The sequence below is a fragment of the Podarcis pityusensis genome (assembly GCF_964106645.2).
Source record: "Podarcis pityusensis genome assembly, chromosome: 14".
Taxonomy (NCBI): Eukaryota; Metazoa; Chordata; class Lepidosauria; order Squamata; family Lacertidae; genus Podarcis; species Podarcis pityusensis.
In genome coordinates this window covers 32,364,293-32,384,154 of record NC_138039.1, presented here as the reverse complement: position 1 = coordinate 32,384,154, position 19,862 = coordinate 32,364,293, and the positions used below count along the sequence as shown (strand labels likewise).

The 19,862-nt window shown below is 44.7% G+C and overlaps 1 protein-coding gene across 4 annotated transcripts in view; it reads left to right on the top strand.

Moving 5' to 3' along the window:
• Window positions 1-19,862, top strand: part of LOC308463626 (protein FAM169B-like) — a 61,872-nt gene that overhangs the window by 31,461 nt on the left and 10,549 nt on the right. For 2 of the 4 annotated variants that reach the window (XR_013979633.1, XM_080982203.1), the window contains exons 5-9: window positions 2,158-2,332; window positions 6,884-7,066; window positions 8,831-8,959; window positions 14,755-14,831; window positions 17,067-17,293. Coding sequence is in view for 3 of the 4 variants with exons in the window: in XM_080982203.1 (XP_080838329.1) it covers window positions 2,158-2,332; window positions 6,884-7,066; window positions 8,831-8,959; window positions 14,755-14,831; window positions 17,067-17,279 (777 nt within the window). In the remaining variant the exon portion in view is untranslated. Of the gene's footprint in view, window positions 1-2,157; window positions 2,333-6,883; window positions 7,067-8,830; window positions 8,960-14,754; window positions 14,832-17,066; window positions 18,728-19,862 lie in introns of those variants that run through there. The other 2 variants (XM_080982204.1, XM_080982205.1) reach the window with 2 other exon arrangements.

The following is a 19,862-nucleotide window of genomic DNA, read 5'->3' as shown; positions in this document are numbered from 1 at the left end:
ACTCTGGGGTTGCGGTGCTCATCTCGCTTTATTGGTTACAGGACTTTGGTTTATTCAAATTCAAAGTATATGTATATATATCTCACCAAAACTTCAATGCTGGGGCCAGGCATCTACAAGTTTTGACTAGACTTGGTATTTAGCTATAATTTGCAGTTGCCGTTGGCTTTGACCGCCCTATTCCAGGGGAGGCAGGATGGAATATTGCCTGACAATACACCAAACTCAAGGCACAGTGTGACTATGAAAGTGAGCACCTGACTATCTTTCCAGCTCCACGCTTGGGGCAGGAACTCCCCGAGTGTCAGTGTGCACAGTGCACAGAGTGTCAGAGATGCTATGAAACCAGTGATACATCCTACTGGTTCTGAGACTGGAAATCATGGCCATGTGGGAATCTCTTTTTGTTTCTGTTAAATTTCGACCCCATTCCCATGAGCAGTTTAATCCCATCACTTGTGCTGGGGGAGCAGTCTTCCTCGGGTAACAGTGCTGTGCCTGTATTTTTGTACCTAGCAGAGCTAATGCCAGCTTCAGGAGGTTGGCCAGCAATGCAGATGGAGGAAAGAATAAGCCAATCCTCTTCCAGAGCTTAGAGAATGGTCTCTGAAGGCTCATGATGCTGTTTAACTAAACAGTTCTTGCCGTAGGCAATGCCTGGATGGTAACTACAGGCATGGGCCAAACTACGTATCTTTTCCACTTGCCACATAGATAGAGCAGTGGTCTGAGGTTTAAGCTCACTGTTCACGTTTTCTCACTCCCACCTACAGCTCCATTGACCCAATCCACATTGGGGATCCTTGCAGCTGATTTTAAGGCTAAGAAAGAGATGTTGGGAGATCTGATCATAGGTCTTCCGTATCATGTGTATTTTGGCCTAAAGCAGCTATGACCTTAGAGGAAGACCTTAGAGGTGTGTGCCTTCACCCCGCTGCCTTGCGGAGGCCTTGCGCAGGTAACCCCAAGCTAGAACAGCAAGACGGAGCGCTGCGCAGCGCTCTGTCTCCCTGTTCTGGCTTTGGGCTTAGCTGTGCAGCCTGCATTCACTCCATAAGACACACACACATTTTCCCTTACTTTTTAGAAGGGAAAAAGTGCGTCTTATAGAGCGAAAAATACGGTATATACATATATACATGCAAACACACAACTCTGTAGGCATTTCTGCCCTTTCAGGGTGCATCTTTCTAAATTCAACTTTCCCCATTGCCATCCATGCCCCCCACGTTCCACACATTATAAAAACGAGTAATCTTCCTCAGCCCCATTTCCATTTATCTGCTGGTTTGTCCTTTTCCATTTCTGTCCACTTTGCCTCCTTTGGCCAGGTACTAGGCAAGACAATCAGATAACGGAGTTATTTCATTTTCAATAATAGCCCTTCACCATTAGCGCTGCTTGATTGGCCATCTGTTGCGAAGAGCCAGCCTTATTAACCTTTGGCACAGTGTGTTACTTACACACCCATTTACAAATGCCTTCTGTCTTGGACCATTTAAACATAAATTGCATTTATTTTATGGAGTTCTTGTTTAAAGGGATTTCTCTCATCTAAAATTCTTCCTGTGCTTTCCTCTTAATTTTAATGCCGTTTGACATACCTCTCTGACTAACTCTTTATTTTACATATTCCCCAACTGATTTGATACAGTAAGTCTATTATGTGCAAATGTCTGATAGCTTTAGAGCAAATTAGTTTGTTTTGTGTTTTATTTATTTAAAAGCACTTAAATTGCTTAATATTTAAAAATCTCTAAGTGGCATACAAAAGTACAACCAAAAGGCAATAAAATGGTTTCATAAAACAGTGGTATAACATAGAAGCCAGTAAAAAAGCATTATAAAAAAAGATAAAAAGAAGAATTCAGAATTCTTCCTAACCACCTTTTCCAGCAGTTTTTTTCCTGATTCCCTCTGTCATAATCTTACTTGTTTTCCAACCATATTTATTACACAATGTGTAATCTGGGAATATTTCCTGTGCAAATCTTATATATTTGGGCAAATTTGTCATCCTGCTGACCTTACCTCCTTAGATATTTTAACATCACACAAATCACCAACACCAACAAATGTAAAGCACTTTTACTGGGAACCAGAATGTTTTGATTTCTCTTATTTTCTTCCCTCCCCTGCCCCTATTTGTTTTGTAAGGTCCAGACATTTGAAGAAAGAATTGTCCTCTTTGTGCTTAACGTCATTATTTTTGGAATGCTAGAGAGGAGTTTGACTCACGATGTGCTCTTTGTGCCTCATTCTGAGAAAGAGTGTGCCAAAATATTTTGGAGGAGTGGAGATGCAGCTGCCTTTTACACCGTAAAAGTGAAAGGTACACTTGTTTTATTCATGCAGGCATACTGAGGAAAATGAAGGGCACCATTTTAGATGGTTGACTTGGTTTGGAGAATCCTATCTCAGCTTAATATTCACAACAACCAGAGCCAGAAGTCTCCAATTACTCCTGGTTTTCCCCTTCATGCAAACTGAGAAACTGTGGCCCACCAGCGTTGTAACAAGCCAGGATCTTAAACCAACTTTAAACTACGTTTGAAAATGCTGGGTTTTTCTGAACCTGGTAAGTTGTTAATTGGAGACTTCTGGGTTAGATTGCAAGTGGGCTGTTTGCTTGGGCAAAACATATATTGACTTAATAATCCCAAAATAGGGTTATCTAAACCCTATTTAGATAGGGAATGTGTGGCCCTTGCAGGACTCCAACACCCATCACCCTTACCATTAGCTGGAGCTGATGGGAGTTGCAGTCCAACAACATCGCTATAGTCACACAATCCCTGCCGCTGATCTTAATGTAGCCGGTCTTCGAAAATTGTTAAAGGCTTGGATATATTACAATTTGTTTTAAGAACATGTGTTGTGGTTCTTTGGCTTTTCTTTATAATTCATAGTGCAGCTACTGGCTAGCCATTCATTGCTTAGCTAACTGTGTGAGCTAATTGTTAAAAGATTGTTTCTTGATACAGAGATCTCTCTTGAGTGCTTTGGTTGGGATAGCAAAAGGAGCTTGAGGAGGATGTTGACTTCTGCTTCCTCAACTAACTAGCAAGGAGGAGCTGATGCAAAGTGTGTATAAAGAAACAGCAGTCTTGTCATAGAACATGGTATATGATGTATTTTTAATTGTTTTATTCTTACACCTCCCTGGGAATATTAGTTGATGGGCAGCTATGCAGGGTTTCAGCTGGTCAGTCATCCATACCCTTTTCAGGATACTCCATTCCATTTACCTTCTCTCTGGGTTTTTGTTTCCCCTGCTGGCAGAGGGTAGGGGGCTTGGTTTAGATGGCTATAGCGGTTCCATCAGATTCCAAGCGTCATCTTTTATTTCTGTCTCTTTCTACTAATGCATGCATTTTTATTATTGCATTAGATACAAAGCTTCAAATATACTAAGAATTAAACAAATATACAATGTGTTTTTGTTTGTGTGTGTGTATCTACACACACACCAAGCCATGCCTTCTTAGTTTTATTTGAAGCTGGAGATTTTGCTCTCTCTTTTGGGTTTTGTGTAGGCGTGTGTGTGTGTCTGTACACAAATCACACAATGGGTTGACTTTGGGTACCATTCAGCAGAAACATTCTCTCCTGTTACACAAGGGCTCTGTCTGCAGAAGGTCTCTCTGGACAAGTGTCTGCCAAGCCAGCTTGTTAATCAGGGAACTAACTGGAATGTGCAATTTTGTTTGGTTTGAGTCTTTCAGATGTGGGGCAGGATGGGGTTGGGCTTTTCCTGAGCTTTTGGATGTTTGAGAGCGTTAATGGCTGTCTCTTTTCTCTGCCCTTGTAATTGCTGTTTACCATTCTGCTGGCTCACAGGTTAGTCATTTAGCATGCGTGACCTAACCAAACAGATTAAAGGCCCTGAAGAAGCAGACTTCACAAAGGCTGCCTTCTGTGATGGCATCCGTTGACTCCGCTTGTCATTTCCCTTGCCCATAACACTCAGTGTGTACACCCAGAGAGTAAGAGAAGTCGTCATACCACCTCTCCCCTTCCTTTCAATTCAGTGACTGTGTGTTGGGGAGCAGGAATGTGTTCAGTGGCCATGGCTTCTGATTCTGATATGCACAATGGTGTGTTGTGCCCTTGTCAGCTGCACATTCAGCATTAGTGAGGAGGGTGTCTTTAAAATGTGCACAGAGTGATTGCGTTGGGATGTAAGGGCTCAGGCAGGCCTTAGGGCATCTTGTACCCCAGTTGTTCAGTGTTTGTATCAACCCAAGAACTTTTAACTGGACTGGTAGGATATGGGCAGCCAATGCAGATGTTTTAACAGAAGTGTCACATGCTCTTGGCTGTCTGCCCAGTCAGCAATCTAGCTGCTGCATTCTGCACCAGCTGGAGCTTCTGGACCAGGGCCAAAGGCAGCCCCACACAGAGTGCATTGCAGTAATCAAGTCTTAAGGGTACCAGTGCATGGATGATGGTGTCTAAGTTATCGCTTTCCAAATACAGTTGTAGCTAGTGAATATGACAGATGATAAAAGGTGCTCCCAGCCACTGAGGTCACCTGGGTCTCCAATGACAAAGTTGTATCCAGAAGCACCTCAAGCTACATCCCTACTCCTTTAGAAGGAATGTAACTCCATCTAGAACCTTTGTATAGTAGGCTCCTTTCTACACACACCCTCCAATCTCCATCCAGAAAAGCAAGAGTGCATTTTAGCCAGAAGAAAACACTCAACAGGATGTGAAGCAAGGCCAGTGAGGAGTGTGGAAAGAGTCCCAAGGACTGAACAGAGAGGCCCAGAGGGGCCACATTTCATCCTTGGCCTGAGGTTCCTTATCCATTCTAAAGCAGGATGATCAACTATTTAATTGAGCTGATTCTATCAAATTAAGAAGTGAAATCGTAAGAAACTCTATAGGATAACAACAGGATTGGTGAGCCTGCTAGCAATTCTACAGTCTCCTTTTAAGGCTATTGCAGATCTTGAAGCAAAACCTTTGTCAGCATCCCAAAATGAATGGGCTCAGGTTTCCAGAATCTGACATCTCTGCCAGGCTGCCGGCCAGTCCAGGATGTGCTGGGTTTCTTGGCTCATGCAGGGGCCTAATGCTTTTATGAGCTGTGCCCATATGCTTGATCTTATGAGTAATTGGAGGGCAATGAGTCCCACCCTAAGGGAGCCTTATGCAGCAAGATTCTTCGACAATCAAATAACTGGGCTGTCCTCATAAATGGAACAGAAAAGAGAAGATGATGCTATTCATGGCTGGTCTTGAAGGATAACATGGTTGCCAGTTTACCTGCCTGTGAGATCAAGGGGTGAAATGGGAGCTTGCTTCTCTGAAACCACGAGCTCCCAGTTTAGCTGGGCCTGCAGAACATGTCACCCACCAAGCCCAACATTGTTTACAATACTTGTTTTGTGATCGGCTGTGTGTGTGATTGCAGCAAAACAGGAGGGGAGTTGTGGCTCTGATGGGCATGAAGGGGTCACATGTTGTTTGGGTCTGATTTTAGCTGTTAATAGGCCTGAAAGGGTCTATGTTTGTTCCATTTTAAAAGCATTTTTATACTGCTTAATATTTCAGAAATCTCTTAAGTGGTGTATAGTTTGAAAAAACTAAACACTAAAATAGAAACACAGCCTAAAATAGCAAACAGCAAACATAAAGCAAATAAAACAGGAATTCAGAAGGTTCAGACATGCAGAACAGGATGCAATGTCAGCAAAAGCCTGGGCAAAAAGATTTTTAAAAAAAAACAGTTAAAATCACCACTTGAAGACTGTATACCATTGAGAGATTTTTAAGTAGTATGGTAAAGGTAAAGGGACCCCTGAACATTAGGTCCAGTCATGGTCGACTCTGGGGTTGCGGCGCTCATCTTGTTTTATTGGCTGAAGGAGCCGGCGTACAGCTTCTGGGTCATGTGGCCAGCATGACTAAGCCGCTTCTGGCGAACCAGAGCAGCGCACGGAAACGCCGTTTACCTTCCCGCGGGAGCGGTACCTATTGATCTACTTGCACTGGTGTGCTTTCGAACTGCTAGGTGGGCAGGAGCTGGGACCGAGCAACGGGAGCTCACCCCATCATGGGGATTCGAACCGCCGACCTCCTGATCGGCAAGCCCTAGGCTCTGTGGTTTAACCCACAGCGCCACCCGCGTCCCCCAGATTTATTTATTTTTTACGAGATACTTGAAACCACTGACAGAGGGGAAGGTATTCCACAGTACAGGGGCAACAACTGAAAATTCCTGCTTCTGGGTCACCACCCTATGATACTCTGTAGGGTGCTGTGCCACATAAAGAGTTTCCCCAGGTGAACTAAGTGATCTTACAGGTCTACATGGGGGCAGTCAGGCAATCTTTCAAGTAACCTGGTCCCAAGTTCATCAGGGTTTTGTATGTTAACAAGATCTTGAACATGACCCAGTAGCTGATTGGCAGTCAGTGTTGTGTGTGAGCAGCGTTTTTCAAAAAGTAGTAGGAGTGAGAAGAATCAGCCTGTTGTATAATAGAAAGAAATATACTGTGTATAATGTACACATAGATTTTCAAAAACCAGAGAGAGAGAGAGAACGCTGCTGTGATATATTTCATATGGAAATACTGCTCTTTTGCCATATGTCAGAACCAGGTCAAGGTCACAGAATCCAGACCTGGGAGGGGGCTTTTCCAACTCAGGATCCTTCCCAACTGTTACAGGAGCTGCAGCCTGGAACCAGAGCTGTGTTTTGAGCTGGAGTCTAAAGGGCAGTTTCTTGGTGTTTATACTAGTCCACCCAGCGAGCTGCATGGTTTTAAATCCAGCTTTCTGTCTACAGCTTCATAGTGATTTTAATAAACTCATTCATGAGCTGTGTTTGGAATTCAGTTTAATTACAGGCAATGTTGTTTTCTGCTTCCAGGAAGCCTGTGTGATGGGTACTCCAGCCAATGCTACATGCTCCCAGTTTTGGACACAATGTTTGTCCGAAAAAAGTTTAGAAGAGGTGGAGTTGGTATGAAAATGCTGCATGATTTTTGTCAGACCTTTGCAGCTGAAGTTGCCCTGGGACTCAGCTGTCCTGTTTCTGCTGTCATGTACCAAGGTAAATGACTTGTTTAGAAATGTTTGGCTTAAAAAGGTCATGATGGTTTGTAGGAAGCATAAAGAGGCTTTCTGCCTGTGTTATCTATAATATTTTGCATATTTTAAGTGATTTTATTTCGCAGGCAGAAATCTCCCACATGAATGTGCATCCACTCTGCTATGAAAACATTAATGTACGGTCAGGATTTCAACAAACAACTAGCATGTTTTGCTTTATCTAATGTCATAAACGATACGTCACTTTATGGGAGGGCTAGGCCCCAGGGATTATTTTGGTTTAGATCAGCAGTTCATTTCAGGGTGTGGCTGCAAAAGTTGGAAGACAAGAAGTCTGTAGTATACATTTAGGTGTGAAATAAGTACATAAATGAGATGGTATTGGTGGTTCCTAGGCTTTAATCTCAATAGTGCATTCTTTCATCAAACCAATACAATCTATTTTAACTTGTCCTTATTGAAAATGGTATGATGTGAGGCCAAGTCTATTGAGTTACTTCTCATTATAAACAGCTGTGCAGCATCTACTGAGGCAAGCCCTTAAATTTTTTTATTAAAAAAAAAGGCCCCAGACACTGCTGTAAAGAAAAACTCAGTTTGAGCGGAAGACATAAATAAGCTCTTTTTGACAAGGCTGTTCACTGGTTTCCAAACATTGTTATAGAACTAATTGTTGCACAAGAAACTTCAGAATTCCCAGACTGATCTTTACATTCTTTCAGACTGCTCCAAATGCTCAGATTTAAATAAAAATACTCAAATTGTTGTTCTGTAATGGTCCATTACATATGCAAAAGGATAGATTTCCCCACCTTGTCTCATGCAATCTGTAGAGCAGTGCAAGTCCATCCCAAGATAAACCAGAATTTCCTTAACTTGCTTGATACAAAATTCTAAATGCAATTTTGAGGTGCTGTTTTGAGATAAGAGGAGACATGATAGCGGTCATAAAGTAGATAGAGAACAGTTTTTCTCACTGTCTTATAAAAATAGAACTCGGGTACAGACTTCCTATAAGCATCTGGTTGGCCACTGTACAAACAGGATACTGAACTAAACAGATCTCTGGTCTGATCCAGCAAGGTTCTTCTTCTGTTCTGAATAAACAGGAGGCCGTTCAAACACAGCAATCGTAGCTTACTATATTTTGAAGTCAATGAAGTCATATAGTTTGCCATCTAAGGAGCCCTCACTAAGACTCTTAAGTCCAGAATTGAAACTTACTGAACTACACTGCTGGCTAGGATGTAGTAGCAGTCAAGAGGTTTATATATAATGGGTGGTATATTCAGTCCTTATTTAATGTGTTTCAAGTCCTGCAATGAACCTTGCTCATTTTTCAAAATGTGTTTGTATATACAGTGGTATCTCGGGTTACATACGCTTCAGGTTACATACACTTCAGGTTACAGACTCCGCCAACCCAGAAATAGTACCTCGGGTTAAGAACTTTGCTTCAGGATGAGAACAGAAATCGTGCTCCGGTGGCGCAGCGGCAGCAGGAGGCCCCATTAGCTAAAGTGGTGCTTCAGGTTAAGAACAGTTTCAGGTTAAGAACAGACCTCCGGAAGGAATTAAGTACATAACCCGAGGTACTACTGTATTTGCTTTTAATGAGTACAGTGTCTAGTACAGTGTTTGGCGCTTTATAAATAATATGTAATAATATTAATAGTTACGGGAGGGCAGGTTAAGATAGTAGGCGTTCTTAGTAATTCTTAGTTTCTACTTGTTTCACCTTGAACAAGTCAACTTTCCTGCTTAGTTTGTCAGAGTTTCTTGGAGACCCATCCAGAGGAACAGTCTCGACTGTGGGAAGTAGAAGCCCCGGGAGACTGGAGCCAGCGTGTTAGTATCTGGCTGAAGATTCAGATGGAACAAAAGCTTCAGAAAAGTGAGTTAAAGAGCAGTGAGGGCTGTGCTGTATCACATCTGTTAATTTTAAGCTTAATGGACAAAGATAAAACTGAGGAGGATTTCCTGGGCGATGTTTAAGTGGTGTGTTAAGTGGGAATTTGGAGCTGCTTTCTGTAACTGGTACAGAAAGATGATACAGAACCTGTGATGGTTAGTCTGTGGGGTTGGGGACAAAAAAACTGGCCTACACTGAATCAGAACTGAACATTCTGCTGCTCCCCTGGTCAGCCGATCATCTAGAGCACTGATCATAAATTCATCCAGAGCTGGAATTGCTACATGGATCCCTGCCTTGTCCAACATGGGATCCTTGACCTCCAGTTTAACCCCTTCCTTGTTCTTGTGGGATTTTTCTTTGTGTTAGGCGTGCTAGAGTCAATTGACTAATTCTGTAGGACCTATAAGTGTATGAATAAGGACCAAACTAGACAGGACATCGTTCATTCATGCAATTGGCAATTACATGACTGCTTATGTGTTTTAAATAAGTAGCAGGCATTGGGAACCCAGTCCAAATTGGGCCTCCCTTGGCTGTTGTTTGCTCTAAACATCCGAGATGGATCTTATAATCTGGGCAGCCTAGGACCTCCATGCTTGTGCCCCAGGGAAGCCACGTCGATGCTGCTTACATAGCAGTTTGCCTTCACCCCCAGAGGCACACTCCATTATCTCTTGAGACAAACAGATGCCAACAGCAACAGCTCAGTGTCCCAAAGGCAAGCATGAGATACCTCGTGTGTAATATGTTGTTGGTTTATTTAGGGGTGTGTATATTTCTGTTTCACTTAATACCTCTTAAGTGGCTGCAAAATCTTAGATACAGCAAAATCTTAGATACAGAGTTTAAACTCTGATGAGAGCAAAGCTTCTACTACTGTGAACAGAAATCCATGCCTTGATTGCATTGCATGAAGTGATAGTCTTTATGTAATGTTGTAGGAATTCTAATATGTTCCCGAAAAGCCCTCACCTCCACCCCACAAACTAAAATGTAGTTTTACATGTTGCAGCACTAGCTGCATCTAGCGGTAAACCTGTAAAATTGCACCCTAGACAGAATGTGGAGAGTTTTTACTGTGCAATCAATCCTTGACATGTTTATTGAAAATGAAGTCCCACTGTATGCAGCGAGGCTTGTTCCCAGGTAAGAGTGCTTAGGATTTCAGCCTTAATTATGCATACAAATGGGTTTGCCTAGGTTGTGAACCATCACATATACAATAATGTCTAGTTAATTAAATTAATTAATTAATTAATTAATTCAGTTTTAAAATTCTTTCTGCTTTCAGAATCCCTCCCCCAAATGTTCATGTAATCCTATGAAAGGGATTAATGTTGTTCAGTGATGTGGAGTGAAACATTTTCCACCACAATCTTTCTGCTGCTATATTTTTCTGCAGAAAATCTCCCATTTATAGAAACATATGGTTTTATAAAATTAAAAAGTAACACTATGAATGAATACAAAACAAGCCAGATTGAGTAACTGGAATTGATAAAATAACAGTCAACTTAAAATCAAAGTTGTAATTAAATTTAAAGGTGATTTTCTCTAGCAAGCTCTATGCTCACAGATGTTGGGTCATGCTAATATTTGTATGTTAAGTATTCAGTCCCTTCACTTTTCCCCCTTAAAAGCTAAATGGCACAAGGAAAGTGTGTGCTATTTATTTATCTTTCCTTAAAATATTTACAAGTTTTCAAAAATAATAATTTCCAGGTAAACTTTGTATTTTGAATAAAACATTTAAACCACATTAAATCAGATGTTAAAGGTGAAATACTTTTAACTATTGTGAAAACACTGAAATATTTATACACCAAGAAAAATTAACATGAAAACTATTGGGGGGATTGTTTACTAAATATAAGTAAAATAAACATGTTAAATCAAAATTCAATCTGTTTAGGAAAGTTGATTCCCCCTCTCTCCCCCAGTAATCCCACATAACCTCAGTTGGTGAGAGTAGCTGTCAGGGCTGCCTCAAGTCTCAGCTCACAAAAGACCAACGCCTTTCTTTTCTTATATACAAACGTGTTTATTGCAGTTCATTGTTTGCTTCAGATCCGAGGCGCCCAGCCCTACGTCTGCTAGGCTTAGACCGCTGAAGTCCCTTCTGAATCTGTCCCCGCCCTGCACCAGTTTAAGAGGCTTGCGCTGCTCCACCTCTTTCTCTCTTTCCTTTTCCGCAGGGTCTTTCTGCCCGCTGGGGTTTCGCCCCTCCTGGATTCCTCCGACGCGGAATCAGACTGCTCTTGCCCCCTCCTGCGGGCTTTGGGACCTGGCCCCTCCTCCGGGCTCCCTGTACTTCCGCGCGCCTCTACATTTGAACTTGGCGCGCGCCCCCAACCTCTAACTTTCCTTTTGACAGCTACGCTACTCCCTTCACTACTCCCCTCCCCTTCCGGGAGGGTGGCTTGCTCCGACCTCCCTCCTTTCTCTACTGCCGGAGCCGCCTCCCCTGATACACTGGAACCTCCACCCCCTTCGCTGCACTCTGGCGGGGAGGCTGGTCCTGACGCCCAGCTGCCACTTTGGGATCCCCCGCTGGCCCCCTGCTCCTGACAAGTCCCCCCTGGGGCTCCCCTGGCCTTGACCACCGGCGCCCCCTTCTGGGAATCCTCTGATTCGCTGGAAAGACTCATGGAATCTCTAGAGTCATTGTCATCCTCTTCCTCGCTGTCCTGGGATTCATCCCCATCGCTCTCCATCTCCTGCCTACCCTGTGCCTCTGTCCCTGAACCCCTGACATCCATCCCCCCCTCGAAGCCCCCCCTTCCCCCCTCCCGCTGCTCGGGCGCAGGTTCCGGGAGCTCCGTTGTAGCGGGGGTAGACGCTGGATACAGTTCATCGACGTCGATCTCCTTTGCTTCCAGTTCAGTGTATGCGTGCTCGAAACCGGGGTCCTCCCCCAACACTTCCAAACCCTTCCCTCCCCCTGTTACTTCAGGCGATGCTGCTTGCCAAGGCCCCCTTCGCCACCCCACTTCTGGTTGATCGTCCCACCAATAAGAGCGGTCCGTGTCCACCCCCGAGCACGATCCCCTTGGAGGGCTCGATTCCGGCGTGGTCTCCTCTGCGGAGGAGAACCCCCGGAAGGTGCTGCCTGAAAGTGTGGGCGTAAAAAGCCAGTCGTCAAAATACTCCTCTGGCATGGGCCTGTGTGGGAAGAGTGCATGGAACTCGTCTTTAAGAAGAGGTTCCTCCAGAGCATAATCTGGCACCCAACTGTTGGCGCTGGCCGGGGTACCTTCCCTGGCGAGGAGGTATTCCACTCCCTCCTCCCCCCATCTCGAGTCCAGAATTTCCGTGACCTCGTTGAGTGTCGGGGTCCTCGGTGACTCCCCCCCCCCCTGGTGATTCTCTACGTGGGTCTGGTGCCGTCCCTGGCTCCTGAAATCTGTGTGGGGCCTTGTAGGGTGTAAGCACCGACCTATGAAAGACCGGGTGCATTCGGGAACCTTCTGGGAGGGTCAACCGAAAAGCTACGGGATTGATCCTGCCCTCAACTTGGTATGGCCCTAGCTGTTTGTGTCCTAGCTTCTTCTTAGCTAACGACTTGGCCGGCACCGCCTGGGCTGCTAACCATACCCAGTCCCCCACCTGGATGTCTTCTCCTGCCCTCCTGTGCCTGTCTGCCGGCACTTTGTAGGCGTGTTTAGCTAGTTCCAAGTGCCGTCGTAGCTCCTCGTGGACCTCCTGCAATTCTGCTGCTAAATGCTCAGCTCCCTGCGACTCCCCCTGGCCTTGACCACCGGCGCCCCCTTCTGGGAATCCTCTGATTCGCTGGAAAGACTCATGGAATCTCTAGAGTCATTGTCATCCTCTTCCTCGCTGTCCTGGGATTCATCCCCATCGCTCTCCATCTCCTGCCTACCCTGTGCCTCTGTCCCTGAACCCCTGACAGTAGCCTATTGGAAAAAGTTATAAATGAGCCATAGTCACATTATACAGCCAATTGATATCCCCGCCTATTGATAACAAGCAGGCATCTTCACTCTGTTCTTTTCTGGCACCTTGCTTGAAACATTCTTGTTTAGGCCATCGTACCCAGGTGCTTGTGGGACGCGGGTGGCGCTGTGGGTTAAACCACAGAGCATAGGACTTGCCAATCAGAAGGTCAGCAGTTTGAATCCCCGTTCCTCAGTCCCTGCTCCTGCCAACCTAGCAGTTCGAAAGCACGTCAAAGTGCAAGTAGATAAATAGGTATTGCTCTGGCGGGAAGGTAAACGGCGTTTCCGTGCGCTGCTCTGGTTCGCCAGAAGTGGCTTAGTCATGCTGGCCACATGACCCGGAAGCTGTACACCGGCTCCCTCGGCCAATAAAGCGAGATGAGCGCCACAACCCCAGAGTCGGTCACGACTGGACCTAATGGTCAGGGGTCCCTTTACCTTTACCTTTACCCAGGTGCTTATAAATGCTGGTATGGATTTTAATCTGTTTTAATATTTTAGGTTTTGGTGTGTTTTACAGTATTGTAATTTTTTCTTGATTTTCTTGTTTTATCTGTTTGCAAACTGCTTTGTGTTTTGTTTGTTTGCTTGTTTACAATCAAGCAGTGAGTTGGAGTTGTTGAACACATAACAGTTTGGAAGCAAAACAGCGCCACCTACAAATCAGATAGGGATTCACCCAGGCACGCTGTAGGTATGCAGAAATATATGAGCTTGTAAATTAAAAGGGGAAAAAAAACAATCTGCAAACTCACCAGTAACTGACTTTCCAGGGTTTCAAACTGGAGTCTTTCCTAGCCTGGGATGCCAGAGATTGAACATGGGACATTTTGCATGCAAAGCATGGTTCTACTACTGAGGAGCATATACCCCCTACCTAACATTTAAAGGATGGGACGCAGGTGGCGCTGTGGGTTAAACCACAGAGCCTAGGGCTTGCCGATCGGAAGCTCGAATCCCCGCGACAGGGTGAGCTCCCGTTGCTTGGTCCCTGCTCCTGCCAACCTGACTTTGAGTTTGAAAGCGCAAAGTGCAAGTAGATAAATAGGTACCGCTCTGGCAGGAAGGTAAACGATGTTTCCGTGCACTGCTCTGGTCCGCCAGAAGCAGTTTAGTTATGCTGGCCATGTGACCCGGAAAGTTGTCTGTGGACAAACACTGGCTCCCTCGGCCTATAGAGTGAGATGAGCACTACAACCCCAGAGCCGTCCGCGATTGGAGTTAACATCCAAGGCGTCCCTTTACCTTTAACATTTAAAGGAGAACAATGTTGATGCTTAATGCCAGGGAGGGTATTGCACAAACAAGGTGCCACTCCTGAAAAGACGTTTCCCTAGTTGTCACCATATATCTAAAGCTGAAGAAACAGAGAGAAAGATATCTGAAGCAGATTTTAAAGATCAGGCAGGTTTATCTTAGTAACCTGACCCTAACACATTTAGGTTTAAAGGTCAAAACTAATACCATGAACAGTATGTATTTGTCAATATGTTGCTTAGAAGCTCAAGCAAATTGCTTGCAAGTTAAGCAGCAGAGAGTCTCGAACTCAGCCTTCCCCAACCTGATTCACTCCAAATGTTTTGGACTACAACTCCTATCAGGCCCAGATGGCCCAGCCAAGTTGAAGAAGGCTACTTTTACTTTCTGTCAGTCCACCATGTAACAAGATGGCCAGGTCATCACAGCTGGATATGGGTTGTGGTTGCAATTGCATGTGTGTCTTTTTATAAAATAAAATGCAATACCTGTTGCCATGGAAGAGATACTAACCTCCTTCTATTATGATTTTGCCCTGGGAAATGGATTGTGCCACTCTAGAGTCGGATGTGAGCTGCTACATGAAGAGGCTTCAAAATGATGAACCTGGGCAATCAGATGAAGGGCGGATGAATCAGGTGCACTGATGAATTAGTTACTTTATAATCTGGTTTTCCATAACTGCTGAAATCCTGATTATTTTAGCAGGAGGCCTGAACAGGGGAACTTGTTGCCCACAGTCAAGGCTGGGGTTTTAGTGCTAGGCCACTGATTTATATGACTATTGTAATTAAGATATATTTTGTCGTTTCTTTAATTGAGACACATGAACAATTGGCCAATATTATTCATGGTTCTCTGAGTTGGAAGTGCAACAGCAGGGATCATTCAGTTTGTAACTTAAGAGTTAACTCTATTAGTGTTAAAGAAGAAGAAGAAGAAGAGTTTGGATTTGATATCCCGCCTTTCACTCCCTTTAAGGAGTCTCAAAGCGGCTAACATTCTCCTTTCCCTTCCTCCCCCACAACAAACACTCTGTGAGGTGAGTGGGGCTGAGAGACTTCAAAGAAGTGTGACTGGCCCAAGGTCACCCAGCAGCTGCATGTGGAGGAGCGGAGACGCGAACCCAGTTCCCCAGATTAGGAGTCTACCGCTCTTAACCACTACACCACACTGGCTCTCCAGTCAAGAAGGGGATGGCGTGATGAGTTGTTTTGTGTGTGTCTGTGTGTTCATTTTTTCCAAACCTGTGTTTTTACAAACACGTTTGCATCTCTTTTACCATTTCACTCACTAAGAGCATATATGAGTGATTAGTTCAAAGTGTGTTGTTTCGTTCCCACTAAGCCCCCACATTATTATTATTATTATTATTATTATGCCTGTGTCTGTGTGTGATAACACCTAAAGGCTATATCATGGTAGCCAGTCCACATGTATCAGACTAAGGAAGCCTTGCTACAGGTTGATAGCCTTGTTTTCTCAGTCTTGTCGTCTCTGTATTTTGACTCAAAAACCTTGTGGCCTGTGGCCAGGAAAACTGAGCTATTTCAGACTATTTTTTATTTATTAAATTTCATATTCCACCCTTCTTTCCAAAGGAGCCCAGAGCAGCAAGCACCACAATGTTGAAACAGTGTGATGATTTAAAATCAAATTAAAACAAATTAAAGGCTTAAAGATAGTTAAAAACATTGAAGTACACCTCCCTCCTATTTGTCATCAGCGACAGTGAGGCAGCAGATCCCTTTAAAATATGATCTTATTTGGAAATGCTTATGATATGGGGCTGTACAGGTTTTTTCTCTGCTTTGTATTTTATGTTATTGATTTATGTATTACTTTTATTCAATGGTGTCAGGGAACTGCCATCAGTACTAGAGGGGGAGCGCAAAAGCCAGAGGGATTCCAGAGAGCGTCCAGGGATCGGGAGGAGCAGCCCATCTTCTGGGGAAGAGAATCAGCGTAGCACCAGTGGAGAAGGGGGGCAGGTGGGGGAAGTGGCGAGGCGGTCCCATGACTCCTTGCCTGGGACCAGCGGAGAGAGTAGGGGTCCTCCGTTGCCCACGCCCTCCCTGCGCAGAAGGCTTTCGCGCAGAGAGGGTAGGCGGAGACTAGGCGTCAAAGAACTTCTTTGCTGGAAGAAGTTTAAGAAACGCCCACTCACGGATTCTGCCAGCGACTGAGTCAGCCACGGGTGAGTGGCTGTCCGGACAGAAGAGGTTCACTTTGGCAGCCCAGCCAGGTGTTTGCACCCAGCCGGGGAGATAGGCACCTGCTTACGCACGAGCAACCCCTAGAACCATTACAGATGGTTAGCATCTCTTTTTTTTTGCCCATCTTTCTCAAGTTTGTCTCTATCTAAATTAATTTTTTTAGAGCATTTAAAAATATTTAAAAGCATTCATATACCCTCACAATTATTGATCATGATTGCCATGTTCAATATCTTTCAGCCATCAAAAACTTGGGTATAGAGTATGGGTATAGAAATTTTAAATTTCTCCTGAAAATCAGTGATGAGGCAGACAGATGCACCTCATCCAGGAGGGCATGGGGGCATTCTACAGGCTGGAAGCCACCACTGAGAAGGCCCTGCGATGGGTCAGTGCCTGCCATACAGCAGCCAGAGGGTGGCACCAGCAATAAGGTCTCTGCTGCTGATCCTAATGCTTGAGATGGTTGATATCCGTTTGAGTATGTATATTCAGGCTTCAGAGTTCAGACACATAGGGCAAAAGCTTGGCCTCTGTTATATATCAGTTAGCTGTTGTTCAAAGTGTGTGTAAACTGACCACAAATGGAAGGAAATTTTTCATGTGGAGGAGTACATTTCATCTGTAATGTAGGGATTTATGTCTGTTTTATTTTAGAAAGTTGCTCACAGTCCTAACAAGGCTTTGCCATGTGAGGCAGAGGAATTTAAAGATGACCCAGAAGAGGTATTCAACCCCGAGCCTTACAGTGAAGAATATGCTGAAGAACATCAAGCTCATAAACAGCAGCGGAAAGGCTCAAAGAAAAGAGCAAGCGAAGGAGAACCTTCTGAAGACAGAATCTCTAAGCAGTTCAGAGCAACATCCTAAAGTATGCACATAGTGTAAGCAATACAAGGAGAAGGTGTGAATGAATGAGGCAGAGTAGAAGACTAAACAGTGAGTCAGAAGGCCCCTGGTTCATATCTTCCCATAGCCATGGACTTGTTTAGGCGGCCCTACCCTTCTCTAAGTTATGCATCTGCAGTGTGAGGATTTTAAAAGTAGCCTACTGTGCAGGGTTGTTGTACCAAAGGAGAAGTCCCTTGGTGCCGATGACTCTACCTGCACATCTTCAGCATCCACCCTCAGTGTTGTGGCAGCAGAGACCAGCAACTCGTAAGTGCTGCCTCCCACGCTGTTTTTGCTGTGCTAGCCGCACCAAAGTGACCTCTCCAGGGCACAAGCCTAAGCAGTGTGCATGGAGGGCCTGTGCTGCCCAGACGACAAGACTTCTCTCTTGTTCTCACTGATGTGATCTAAAGGAAAGCAGAGCAATACATTTGGCACCAGCTGGGCTGCAGGAGTTGCCAGAAGGAGGCATACATGACACCATCCAACCGTCCTAGGGACTCCACTCCCGATTTGTGTAGGATTTACTCCTTAGCCGAAGATGTCTCACAAAGCAGTGGGTACAGATTTTCCCTCAAGGTTTACTCCTGAAGCCTTCTCATGAATGAGTATAGCCACAAGGCAGTGGAGGTTTTGGATTAGAGTTTTCTAGATGGACTGTCTTCCCAGGTTGATGAGCCCCCTCAGTTTCCTCTACAGCACATGTGTGGACCCACTATTGGTCTCATCCGCTCAATCTGCTGGAGCCTGTCTTCACATGCTAGGGAAGTCCCTAACTCACCAAGGATTTGAGACCCGCCAGCTACTTTCACTTGTTTTAGCTGGCTAATTGAAGCTGTTTCCCAGGATGTGACCGCTGTTGCATTCTGACAGTTTCTAGGAGCTGAACTACCCCAAAAGCAACATGACATATCCCCCACCAGAGGTACTAAAAAGGTAAAGGTACCCCTGACCGTTAGGTCCAGTTCCGGACGACTCTGGGGTTGTGCGTTCATCTCGCTCTATAGGCCAAGGGAGCCGGCGTTTGTCCACAGACAGCTTCCGGGTCATGTGGCCAGCATGACTAAGCCGCTTCTGGTGAACCAGAGCAGCACACGGAAACGCCGTTTACCTTCCCGCTGGAGTGGTACCTATTTATCTACTTGCACTTTGATGCGCTTTTGAACCCCATACACCCAAAATACGCAGTTGTTGTTTGAGTTTGATGTCAGCTGCTGCTGTCTTTTTTCCCATTGCCACGACCTCTGCCCTGGAGCCTTTATGTGGTTTGCTGCCAGTCTCATGTAAGTGCCTCATAGCCAAACACACTGTAAGACTGTGCATTCTATCTATCTATCTATCTATCTATCTATCTATCTATCTATCTATCTTGCTGCTTACAACTGTGATTGTTGCACAATAATAATAATAAATTTTATTTATACCCTCCCCTCCCCAGCCAAGACCGGGCTCAGAGCGGCTAACAACCAATAATAAAAACAAGTTGATTAAAATACAATTTAAAAAACAAGATTAAAATACAACATTAAAACATTAGGATGCAGCCTCTTCACAGGAGGATAAAGGAAAAAGAAAGAGGGCGAGGGAATCAAACTGATTCCAAGCCAAAGGCCAGGCGGAACAACTCTGTCTTACAGGCCCTGCAGAAAGAAATCAGATCCCGCAGGGCCCTGGTCTCATGAGACAGAGCGTTCCACCAGGCTGGAGCCAGTGTTGAGAAGGCCCTGGCTCTGGTTGAGGCTAATCTAACTCCCTTAGGGCCCAGGACCTCTAAGGTGTTGCAATTTATGGACCTTAAGGTCCTCCGTGGGGCATACCAGTAGAGGTGGTCCCGTAGGTACGAGGGTCCTAGGCCGTGAAGGGTCTTCCATACACAGCAGGAAGCCACTATACATCCCAGTTGTGTGTGTGAAACAGCCATATATACAGAAACACAATAAATGATAATACAGAGCACGACTCATAGTTTATTTGAGGCAGGCTAAAAGAAAAGATAAAACTGTGTTATGTGCTAATGTTATGTTTTGCTGTCACCACAAGATGGTGCCACTACACAGCTTAATCATGAGTACAGCACTGCCCAGGAGAGCGCTGAGCCAAAGGTTCAAGCATGCACTGTTGTAATTTTCTTAACTTTTTAGCAGGGATGCAAGCAAGAAGGCAAAGAAAGCTTGTCTCTGATATTTGCTAATCAGATTCAGTTTAAGGCTCCAGCTGCCAAAGTGTTTGTACTTTGGGAACTTAAGGTGAAATCACAGATACGCTTTGCATACAAAATGTGCACAAATGATATTATACGGAAATCAAGGAGGCTGCCATGCGAGCTATTGACACCGATTTCTGAGGTCTCTCAACAGCAGGCAGCCAGCTTCGAAATACCCCTTTGATTATTTATACCAAGTCTGCTTGTGGAGTATTAATAGATGTCACTCTTTCTGCCATATAGTTGACTACATTCTAGCCGTGCAAAAAACAGATTTATACATGCGTTCTCTCCACCCCCACCCCCGCCATCCAGACAAGAAAGAGGCATTATCACAGTTCAAGAACACATTCCAGCCA